General features: G+C 34.0%; 1 protein-coding gene across 2 annotated transcripts in view; it reads left to right on the top strand.

The window, feature by feature from the left end:
• The window catches only part of NCAM2 (neural cell adhesion molecule 2), a 568,041-nt gene that overhangs the window by 386,824 nt on the left and 168,093 nt on the right, over window positions 1–13,124 (top strand). For both annotated transcript variants that reach the window (XM_005895596.2, XM_070367501.1), the window contains exon 8: window positions 357–502. In XM_005895596.2, coding sequence (XP_005895658.2) covers window positions 357–502 — 146 coding nt within the window. The remainder of the gene's footprint in view (window positions 1–356; window positions 503–13,124) is intronic.

The raw sequence follows: 13,124 nt of genomic DNA, 5'->3' as shown, positions 1-13,124 counted from the left end.
TCATATACAGACACACATACGTAGTAGACTTGTGGTTTTAAGAGGATATTTTAATTTTGTACCTTTAAGAGGAAAAAATTAAATAGCTTTAATTGGCAAAATCTTGAAAAGAATTTTTGTCTATTGGTTTCTAAGCCACTTCAAATTATTTTTATAATCATAATCTATGAACATTATTTTTAAAGCTATTTCTCCTATAATTTGCAGATCTACTGGCACTCTTATAAAGCAAGCATGATACTATAACCACTGAAACGTTAATAATGTAATACTAAGCTGTTGTGTACTCAAATGCCCACTATGAATAATAATATTTTCTTTTAATACAGATTGAGTAATGTATATATTTTTTACAGTACAGCCTCACATAATACAGCTTAAAAATGAGACTACATATGAGAATGGTCAAGTCACACTCATATGTGAAGCAGAAGGGGAGCCTATTCCAGCAATCACCTGGAAGAGAGCAGTGGATGGCATCACTTTTTCTGAAGGTGATAAGGTAACAGCAATTTAATATACAGTGATTTTCAAAAGCATTGTATTTGTAGTTTTTTGTATATAATTAAATCTCATATTGGTCTCCAATTCACCAAGTAACTTGTAGAAATGCAAGAATGATTTATTTTTTGAAAAGACAACTATCACAGTCAACCTAAAAATAAATTCATAAAAGAAAAATGTTAAATTTAAATATTAAAGATGCTTCTCATTATGACACAAAATTTTAAATTGTTAAGTTTTCCTACATACAAACTTTTGGTATACACTGAATCCATAAAATACCTTATTGCAATTTCAATTCCTCTACCTTGTACTATGAAAATGAAAATAATTTAAATTCTCAAAATCCTGGCTGTCATTTAACTCTTAATTCTTTCATATTTTCTTTGTGCATTAGGACAGTAGATTTCTGCTTTTATATAATTTATGTTAATTGAATTGGCATTTTCACACATGTAAAAATGATGAGATTAAACTTATGTCTCTTTTCTTTCTCAGTGTTAAAGAGCAACCTCCTTTAAACCTCTTTCATTAATTTAAGTCAATTGCCATAGGAGGAAATGATTTTCAAAATATAAGTACCTTTGACTTAACAACATTGATAGCAGAAAATTGTGAAGTCAGTTTATCCAAAATATGCTTTCTATTCTTCCAACTTATCTTGTAATTTTAATAACATGCTAACTCCATAAACCAACATAACAGGCTTCTCCCTGGCCATTTACTATTTATCTTTAGAAAAAATATATTCCCGTACATCAGCTTTCTTTGTCTCATTTTTTTCCTCATGATGGCATTTTTTAGACAGTATATCTCTTTTGGCAATAGTTATACTATTTTGATATACTTATTTTATATATGCAAGTTGAAAATCAAATTTCTAAAATGTGAATGACATTTGTATTCTTCTGGCAACCCAGAAAAACAGTATAGAGTTTGCTTTAATATTTTCTTAACAAATAAACATAGGTATTACTATGGTATATTGCCAAATCTGAAAGGAGTTTTATTTCTGTAACATCCTTTAAAATTGTCCAAAAATTAGATATATAAAACTGTGGATAGTTCTTTTTTTTTAATTTTATTTTATTTTTAAACTTTACATAATTGTATTAGTTTTGCCAAATATCAAAATGAATCCGCCACAGGTATACATGTGAACACATGTATACCTGTGGATAGTTCTTTTGACAATTTAGTACATTTCTTTGGAGAAGATCACTCAACAATCATCATGTTTGTAAGCCTTTATTAATTATACCTTCATATTCCTAACTCATACTTTCATTATTTTTTATAAATCTTCTGATATGTCTCTTCTCAAATATAACTTTCATTTTTCATCTAATAGGTATTCTCTTATATACATACCAATGATGAAAGACTCATTATATTCACTTATTTGAGCCTTAAAAAATAATCAAGTAACCAGAGCCTTACTTCCAGTGCTAGATGAGGATAGATTCTCAGATTACTCTAAGGGATCAAACCTGGTCTGTAATCTGTCGTCCGCCATCTCCCAGCGTTTGCCTGAATTCAGGTTCATTGAGTCAGACATGTCCTCTGCTGCCTCTACTGGAAATTAAGCCCACTCTACACTTAGTATGAGCGACTTCACTTTCACTTTTCACTCTAATGAGTTAGTGAAGGAAATGGCAAACCACCCCAGTGTTCTTGCCTAGAGAATTCCAGGGACAGAAGAGCCTGGTGAGCTGCCGTCTCTGGGGTCGCAGAGTCGGACACAACTGAAGTGACTTAGCAGCAGCACACTGAGTAAGAAGTAGTTGAAATGTATAGCTGTGAATTCTGTTTTAAAGCAGAATTTCTCAAACCTCAGTCATTTGATGATCAGTTTCATTTCTTTTCCATATTTTTGTGCTGCCTGGACTGTCATACACTTAATATTTTTCTTTAAATTAAATTAGGTTTTTATTTTAATTATAAGCAAAAAGATGTTACATTTTAAAATGTACGTCAAAGTAAATATGAAACTATAAAGTAAAATTTGTTTCAAATGAGCCCTAAACTTAGCATGTATACCTTCACTGGTACACACACCATAGTTTTAAGCATCAAATTAACATAATACAAAGTTTGGCTATAAAATTTTGAGAACAAACCCTGTTTGCCTTTCTTCTATTTGTGAGGTCAAGCACTTCCCTCCAGTAAATAAATATGCTACATTGTTAATTAATGGGTAGAAAGTTCACAAATCTTAGTAGCAAAAACTCATTTAATTTGCTTCCCTTATAGCTCAGTTGGAGAAGACAATGGCACCCCACTCCAGTACTCTTGTCTGGAAAATTCCATGGATGGAGGAGCCTGGTAGGCTGCAGTCCATGGGGTCGCTAGGAGTAGGACAGGACTGACTGACTTCACTTTCACTTTTCACTTTCACGCATTGGAGAAGGAAATGGCAACCCATTCCAGTGTTCTTGCCTGGAGAATCCCAGGGATGGGGGAGCCTGGTAGGCTGCCGTCTATGGGGTCGCACAGAGTCAGACACGACTGAAGTGACTTAGCAGCAGCAGCAGCATAGCTCAGTTGGTAAAGAATTTGCATGCAATGCAGGAGACCCCAGTTCTATTCCTGGGTTGGGAAGATCTGCTAGAGAAGGGATAGGCTACCCTCTCCAGTATTCTTGGGCTTCCCTTGTGGCTCAGCTGGTAAAGAATCTGCCTGCAATTTGGGAGACCTGGGTTTGATCCCTGCCTTGGGGAGATATTTCTATTTGTGAGGTCAAGCACTTCCCTCCAGTAAATAAATATACTATATTATTAATTAATAGGTAGAAAGTTCACAAATCTTAGTAGCAAAAACTCATTTACTTTCAGTCCTTAACACCAAATGATCCTTCAAAATGATGCCAATAAACTCAATAAATAAAGTACAGTGGAACTTCCCTGACTGGTAGTTAAGACTCTGGGCTTCCAATGCAGGGTGTATGTTTGATCCCTGGTCAGGACCTAAGATCTCATATGCCTGAAAATGTGGCCAAAATAAATTTAAATTTGTTTTAAATTAGGAAAAAAAAAATAGTGATTTAACTTCAAAAATAACCTATTTTTGTCTTGCTGAAGTAAAATATAAAATGCTGGTTGGTCATAGCCTGAGTTTAGATCAGCTCAAACTTTGTGATTAAAATAATAGGATTATCTGTTCTTTTGCATTTATTTGAAAACTGTGTTTTTTTTTCCTGTGTCAAAGAAAACAACCCTACTTACTGATTCACTGTTAACTTCAGTTCTTCAAGTCCAGATTGCTTTCTATTCCTTCAAATAAATAGATGTATTTAAACTGACATTTAAGATTAAAAAGAAACTTAATACAAAGTATAAAAAATACACTTTAACAGTTATCTTTATACGTACATGCAGAAATCATAGTTGTAGCAAAGTGTTTCTATTTTGATTGTAGAAAAGTGGCAAGCATTTTTCTCCATGAATTGAAGCACTATCTGTACCATGCTTCAAATGTTCTTGCAGAATGAAATACCAAGATGAAAGGGATTTCTAGAAACCATAAACAGAGACAGTTCTTTGATTACAACCACTTGAATAATATGTTTTAAATTTTATAACAAATTAAATTATTAGCATAAAGACATTGATAATTTTACTGTTTTGTTCATTATTATTTTATGCTCTAGGATATTATTTTTTGAGTAGGTACATCTGTGGACCTAAAGAAACTTCTAGAACGGTTTTAAATGATTTATTTATATAAACCACTTTTAATGGAGGGTAAAGGATAATGGAGTGAGTTTTTCACATTATATGAAAGTCTCTACTAAAAATTCTTAATTTTTTTTAATTTTATTTTTAAACTTTACATAATTGTATTAGTTTTGCCAAATATCTTAATTTTTTATTTATATAAAATATGAAGGTTACATTAGCCTTTTTGTATGTCCTCATTTTTTTCATTCTAAAGCAAATACGAGTTCTTGAAAATTACATTTAATAAAATGTAAATGATAAAATAATCTTTAAACTTACAGAAATTTCCATTGCTAATGTTTCCTGTACCATTTGCCTAAGTTCATTTAACAACCATCAGCATCTTTTATTGAGGTCTTTTATGTTTCCATGTGCTATCCTATGCACAAAGAATACAGCAGTGTAAAACAAATGTTTTCTGCCTCATAGTGCATACTGTTCAGGAGAGGAATCAAGGCATATTTAAAATTAGCAGTGTTTCACTTATGAATATGCAATTTTGAAATGTGAAATTTCGTATCAAAATAGAAATTTTAAGTATATAAGTGGACTTCTACAGCCTCCAGACATAGCTTTGGCATATTTTCCTGTGCTATCACAGACTTAGTTCTGCTTATTCTTCTGACAGGCCTCTGCATTGGTGCATTTTGGAAAGTATATCATCTTCAGAATACCTCCTTTAAATTTGTTTAGGCTGATGAAAACTGCTTATACTGATTTTAAAAGAAACTTTAAAAAAGTTAATGGTGTAATTTGCAACACCTTTATATTATAGAAAACAACTTAAGATTTTCAACTTCTTTTGTCTCTTTAAATAGAATTTACAAAATGAGACTGCCAAATCCACAATTACTGATTTAAGAAAGAGAGCAGTTTTTCAAATATCTGCACTTTATTATAAAACCTGAAGTGAAATGAAAAACTGAAATATGGTGACATATTTGTAGCATCATCTTTAATAATAAAAGACATTTCATAAGTATTTTTAATGTACCTTTGTAAGTAATTATACTTTGCAAAATTTTTGCACCAATATTTTTATAAGGAATTTTATTTATACTTCTTTACCAAATCCTGAAGATGCATTCTAGTGTGTAATTATAGGCAATTCTTAGTGCCTGATGGTTGATAAAAAGCAACAATAACAACAACTAGGGACAGATAAAACCAGCAAATATGTTTTACTAAATAATTGAAAAAAACAATCATGATATGGTTGTTCAAATATTTTAAAGACAGCCATGTCCGGTTGAACTAGACATATTGCTTACTGTAAGTGCCTGTATGACAAAAGAGTGAATGGAAGTTACAAAATGGCAGAGACTTTCCAAGAATCAGGGATTATAGATAATGAAATGTGTTAAATTCCAAGTGACATAATGCCATTCCCATGAATTTCTGTATCATAGTTTGTATGATTCTCAATGTCTAAAAGAAAATTCTTTCAGTTGACATTACATTATATAAGAAAATCTTAAATAATATTTTTTACCCTGATATTCTTCCTTGTTGTGATATTTAAATTTGAGTTAATAATCGGGGGAAAGGGTGAGAGGTACTGAACCAAGGTTGTACATCAGAATCACATAAAGAGATGTATACATGTGTACCTGTCTGGGCCTTTCTCTCTGGAAAATGTCTAAGTCTGTCTTCCAGACTTTGAACTGCGCCATGTCGTTCAGTCATGCCTGACTCTTCATAGCCTCATGGACTGCAGCTCGCCGGGCTTCCCTATACTTCACCATCACCCAATGATTGCTCAAACTCATGTCCATTGAGTCAGTGATACCATCCAACCATATCGTTCTCTGTTATCCCCTTCTCTTTCTGCCTTCAATCTTGCCCGCATTCCGGTCTTTTCTGATGAGTCAGCTCTTCACATCAGGTGTCCAAAGTATTGGAACTTTAGCTTCAACATCAGTCCTTCCAATACATATTCAGGAATGATTTCCTTTAGGGTTGACTGGTTTGATTCCTTTGCAGTCCAAGGGACTTTCAAGAGTCTTCTGCAACCCCACAGTTCAAAAGCATCAATTCTTTGGCTCTCAGCCTTCTTTAAAGTCCAACTCCCACATCCACATCTGACTACTGGAAAAATTATAGCTTTGACTATATGGACTTTTAGCAAAGTGATGTTTTGGTTTTTAATATGCTGTCTAGGTTTGTTGTGACTTTTCTTCCAAGGAGGAAGTGTCTTTTAATTTCATGCCGCAGTCACCATCTGCAATGATTTTGGAGCCCAAGAAAATAAAGTCTGTCACTGTTTCATTTGTTTCTCCATCTCTTTCCCATGAAGTGATGGGATTGGATGCCATTTTTGTTTTCTGACTGTTGAATTTTAAGCCAGCTTTTGCCACTCTCTTCTTTCAGCTTCATCAAGAGGCTCTTTGGTCCCTCTTTGCTTTCTGCCATAAGGGTGGTGTCATCTGCATCTGAGGTTATTGATATTTCTCCCAGCAATCTTGATTCCAACTTGTGCTTCATCCAGCCTGACATTTCTCGTGATGTATTCTGCATATAAGCACAGTGACAATATGCAGCCTTGTCATTGTACTCCTTTCCCAGTTTGAAACCAGTCCATTGTTCCATGTCAGGTTTAAACTGTTGTTTCTTAACCTACATACAGTTTTCTCAGGAGGCAGGTAAGGTGGGGTAGCAAAGAGTTGGACATGACTGGGTGACTTCACTTTCGTTTCTTTGAGATTGGAATGAAAACTGACCTTTTCCAATCCTGTGGCCACTGTTGAGGTTTCCAAATTTCCTGGCATATTGGGTTCAGCAGTTTCACAGCATCATCTTTTAGGATTTGAAATAGCTCAACTGGAATTCCATCACCTCCACTAGCTTTGTTCATAGTGATGCTTCCTCACTTGACTTCACACTCCAGGATGTCTGGCTCTAGGTGATTGATCACACCATGGTGGTTATCTGGGTCATGAAGATCTTTTTTGTATAGTTCTTGTGAGGTGATGAAATTCCAGTTGAGCTATTTCAAGTCCTGAAAGATGATGCTGTGAAAGTGCTACACTCAATATGCCAGCAAATTTGGAAAACTCAGCAGTGGCCACAGGACTGGAATAGGTCAGTTTTCATTCCAATCCCAAAGAAAGGCAATGCCAAAGAATGCTCAAACTACCACACAATTGCACTCATCTCACACGCTAGTAAAGTAATGCTCAAAATTCTCCAAGCCAGGCTTCAGGAATATGTGAACCGTGAACTTCCTGATGTTCAAGCTGGTTTTAGAAAAGGAACAGAAAACAGAGATCAAATTGTCAACATCTGCTGGATCATGGAAAAAGAAAGAGAGTTCCAGAAAAACATCTATTTCTGCTTTATTGACTATGCCAAAGCCTTTGACTGTGTGGATCACAATAAACTGTGGAAATTCTGAAAGATATGGGAATACCAGACCACCTGATCTGCCTCTTGAGAAATTTGTATGTAGGTCAGAAAGCAACAGTTAGAACTGGACATGGAACAACAGACTGGTTCCAAACAGGAAAAGGAGTATGTCAAAGCTGTATGTTGTTACCCTGCTTATTTAACTTATATGCAGAGTAGGTCATGAGAAATGCTGGACTGGAAGAAACACAAGCTGGGATCAAGATTGCCAGGAGAAATATCAATAACCTCAGATATGCAGATGACACCACCCTTATGGCAGAAAGTGAAGAGGAACTCAAAAGTCTCTTGATGACAATGAAAGTGGAGAGTGAAAAAGTTGGCTTAAGCTCAATATTCAGAAAACGAAGATCATAGCATCCAGTCCCATCACTTCATGGGAAATAGATGGGGAAACAGTGGAAACAGTGTCTGACTTTATTTTTTTGGACTCCAAAATCACTACAGATGGTGACTGCAGCCATGAAATTAAAAGACGCTTACTCCTTGGAAGAAAGTTATGACCAACCTAGATAGCATATTCAAAAGCAGAGACATTACTTTGCCAACAAAGTTTCGTCTCGTCAAGGCTATGGTTTTTCCTGTGGTATTGTATGCATGTGAGAGTTGGGCTGTGAAGAAGGCTGAGTGCTGAAGAATTGATGCTTTTGAACTGTGGTATTGGAGAAGACACTTGAGAGTCCCTTGGACTGTAAGGAGATCCAACCAGTCCATTCTGAAGGAGATCAGCCCTGGGATTTCTTTGGAAGGAATGATGCTAAAGCTGAAACTCCAGTACTTTGGCCACCTCATGCGAAGAGTTGACTCATTGGAAAAGACTCTGATGCTGGGAGGGATTGGAGGCAGGAGGAGAAGGGGACGACAAAGGATCAGATCGCTGGATGGCATCACTGACTCGATGGACGTGAGTCTGGGTGAACTCCGGGAGTTGGTGATGGACAGGGAGGCCTGGCGTGCTGCGATTCATGGGGTTGCAAAGAGTCGGACACGACTGAGTGACTGAACTGAACTGAACTATGGGTATTCTTACCACCTCTTCTTAATATCTTCTGCTTCTGTTAGGTCCCTACCATTTCTGTCCTTCATTGTACCCATCTTAGCATCAAATGTTCCCTTGGTATCTCTAATTTTCTTGAAGAGATCTCTAGTCTTTACCATTCTATTGTTTTCCTCTATTTCTTTGCATTGATCACTGAGGAAGGCTTTCTTATCTCTCCTTGCTATTCTTTGGAACTCTGCATTCAAATGGGTATATCTTTCCTTTTCTCCTTTGCCTTTTGCTTCTCTTTTCTCAGCTCTTTGTAAGGCCTCCTCAGACAACCACTTTGCCTTTTTCCATTTCTTTTTCTAGGGGATTTTTTTGATCACCGCCTCCTTGCAATGTCATGAACCTCCATCCATAGTTCTTCAGGCAGTCTGTCTATCAGATCTAATCCCTGGAATCTATTTGTCACTTCCAGTGTCTAATCATAAAGGATTTGCGTTAGGTTATATGTGAATGATCTAGTGGCTTTTCCCTACTTTCTTCAATTTAAGTCTGAATTTTTCAACAAGGAGTTCATGATCTGAGCCACAGTCAGTTCACAGTCTTGTTTTTGCTCACTGTATAAAGCTTATCCATCTTCATCTGCCAAGAATATAATTAATCTGAATTCAGTATTAACCATCTGGTGATGTCCATGTGTAGAGTAGTCTCTTGTGTTTTGGAAGAGGGTGTTTGCTGTGACCAGGAACTGCACCAGTTCCTAAGTATTCTTACAGCATCTCTGATAGTGATTAGATAGCTTTATTTTGAAACTCCCCAAAATTGCTCGTTGTGGGCACCCTGTGGAGAACCCGTACCTTTAAACTTACTATATTTCTTTCATCACAACCCCCGCACACATGAAAATACACACCAATACTGAAATTAATGTGATGTAGATATCCAATACAGCTATACATAGAATAAGATATATAAAAATAATTTGTTTGTATAGCTCATGAATTTCAAATATATTTGAATTGTATCCCCATTTCAAATAAAATGATTTATTTAATTGAAATTATGGTAGTTGCAACAGTGATTCTTTATTTCAGTTTCTGGATTTGCCATTTACCTACTCTGTGACTTTAGGTAACTTGTTTCATTTTTCAGTTCCATGATGGATAAAATAAATCTCCTTCAACATTTCACTATTCTGTACATCTTTCTCTTGAGTCAGTAGATAATCATATATTTTAAGATATACTTTTTATTTCCATGCTAATCCCTTTTTAAATTCAGATATTTACTAATTCTTCAGTTTATGATTTTATAATAACTTAAGCTATGAGGCAATGTATTTGCAATTTCCTTCCATATAGCTCATCTGTACAACTCAATTATAAGAAAAGCTAAGATTACTTTGGTAATGTCTTTACATTGGAAAAAGAAAAGTTTCTGATTGTAGAGAAGAATGCTAAAGAGCTTGCTTCTGGCACCTGTAGATCTTAATGCCTGTATTTTTTTGTCTTTCCACAGATAATGGGCTTTTTTGAAGGATATTATATTTGAGTGACGTTTTAAAAATCATCCTAATGCATTTTTTCATTGTAGTGCTCTGAGAGCAGTATTGTAGATCCCTGCTGGGCAGTAGGCAAATGGATACTTCTTTTCCTCATCTGATGTAGATGGTAGAATATAATTAGGCATATTGGAAATCTTCCTGGGATGCTTCTGATCTTGTTGAGAAGTGGATTTTCAATCATTTACAACTTTCTGAAATTTCTTTTCCAGCTCACACTTCAAATAAAAAGTATGTAAGAACTAGTCATAAGTCCAACATATAATTAAAAAAACAAAACATTTCTGAGGAAATTCTAGGAAACAATTAAAAAATAAAATATCATTTTTCTTTTTTAAAATATTAATGAATGGTTATTTTAAAATATGCATAAGTATTTCTAGCAGAAAGAAACTATTATCTTTTTCATAGGATAATATATTAGTTAATGATTTTACCAAAATTATTCTGGGAAAAAAATCATTTACATACTGAAAGTTAGTTTTCTTTGTCTTTATAACAGAAAATAATATTACCTTTTCTTGTGAATGCCATATTCTGTTTTAGGTTTCATGTATTATTTACTTTATCTTTTGAAAGAATCTATACTATTGAGGAAAATATAAAATAATATAGCAACAAAGAAAGATGTAGATTTCAGTGAATATCCATAGACTTAAAAAAATAACAAATTTCCTAGTAAATGTAACTTTGATTTATTTATGAAATATTTTAGTGGAAGACAGTAAGTTTAAGAACAAAATGAAATAAATTTGAATGAATTGCTTTACAAGTAGACAATTAGACACAGATATCTGAACATATTTCAGTAAACATTCTAGTAAAGAACTTGCAAAAAATACATTTGATAAATTTGTATTGTCAATTTTAAGCATGAAGCAAAAACAAATGTATAAAAAAATGCTAGCTACATGAAAATTTATTTGTAAAATTGAATTCATAGTAATGAAAAGTACTTTAGCCAGTTATTATAATCCCATCATTACTTTTGACTCATGGATTAACAAATAATAAATTTAAATAAAATATATTAAACAAAGATCTTCAGTAATAACTATGTTCAGTCATATATCAAGTAGTTGTGTTTACTGAGGGAAAAATCCCTCTTAGACGACTCTTCCTTGGCTATTATGTATTGTCATGATCTGTATCTTAAAGCACCATCATTGCTATTGTTTTGTAATCCATAGAAGTTCTTATCCAACTTTCCAAGTTCTTCATTCTTGGATGCCTGATTTTTTTTAAATTCATATTTGATAGTGTTTATACTTATAAGAAAATCATATTTATATTCTATCAAATACATAGAAATGATGTAATTTTAATATCTGTGGATTCTATCATCTTTTCCCTGGCTCAAATCACCCGCTCTATTCACTTCTTTTATTCCCCAGCTTAAATTTCATTGTCTGTTATAATCATTACCATATATACATTCCTCAATCTTTTTTTGCTTTTAAAACTATTTCCAGAAAAATACCAGTCATCCTTCAGGTAACCTCAATGCCTATAGCACACGTGTTGGAGGACAGCTAAACTTAGCTGGAATCATTCTGAATGATCTCCCTTTAAAACTGTGACCCATAGCTTAATGCATGCTCTCTCTGCTTTGCAGTACTCAGCCCATATTTTCTTGGCAACTACCTCATATATTTCCTCCATGCTTAAGTTCACAAACTTCCTCTGTCCTAAGAAAGCTCAGCTGTTGAACTGGTTCCTCATTTACTAATAAAAACAATAAAAAGAACACTGTAACCAGTTCCTATGATTGCATCTACATGTTACCATGAATGTAATAGTCAAGTTTTTAATGTAGATAGTAGTTCCAGCCTTTCTACCATACCATAGATATTAGCACAATAATTTATCTTTTCCCAACTTTTTTTTTTCACTCACCACCTTATTTTTCCCATAAACATTCAAAACTATTTCATTGTTACTTTAATATACATTATTCCCTAGTAGCTCAGATGGTAAAGAATCTGCCCACAAATTGGGAGACCACATTTGATCCCTTGGTTGGGAAGATCTCCTGTAGAAGGGAATGACTACCCACTCCAGTATTTTTGCTGGAGAATTCCATGGACAGGGGAGCCCAGCTGATTAGAGTCCATGGGTTCTGAAAGAGTTGGACATGACTGAGCAGCTCACACATATATATTATAGCATATAGTATGTAGATAACATGATATAATTTATACATAGAATATATTTATGATGTATATTCTACATAAAATGGATATAAATATTCTTGCATATATTTTCCTGTATTTCCAATTTTATTTTTCTTCCAGTTTTATTGAGGCATAATTGCCATAAAACACTGTAAGTTTTAAGATATACAGCATAATTATTTGGCTTGTGTACATCATGAAGTGATTATCACATTAAGTTTAGGGAACATCCAATATCTCAGATATAAATAAAATTAAAGAAATAGAAAAAATGTTTCCTTGTGATGAGAACTGATAGGAACTGCGCTCGCGGTGTTCACATATAACATTTGTTTGTTGTCCAGTTGTTGCGTCCAGCTATTTGTGACCCCATAGACTATAGCCTGCCAGGTTCCTCTATCCTCCACTGTCTCCTGGAGTTTGCTCAAATTTTGTCCATTGAGTCAGCAATGAGCGCTCTCTCTCTTTTATATATATATATATGTGTGTGTGTGTGTGTGTGTATGTATTTATATATAACTATGTTCATACTATATTCATTTAAGATAAATTTATACATGTATAAATATATATGCTATATATAGCGTATATAACTTATAGTAGTATTAATTATATTTATCATGTTGTATCCTACATTCTTAGTACTTGTTTACTTCATAACTGGAAGTTTGTGTCTTTTGACTGCCTTAATCCACCCCTGCCTCTGGTAACCACAAATCTAAATATGAACTCTTTTTCTGTGAATTTGCTTATTTTTAAAATATATTAATAATTGG

The sequence above is a fragment of the Bos mutus genome, chromosome 1 (genome assembly GCF_027580195.1).
Source record: "Bos mutus isolate GX-2022 chromosome 1, NWIPB_WYAK_1.1, whole genome shotgun sequence".
Taxonomy (NCBI): Eukaryota; Metazoa; Chordata; class Mammalia; order Artiodactyla; family Bovidae; genus Bos; species Bos mutus.
This window is presented reverse-complemented; position numbering and strand designations above follow the sequence as displayed.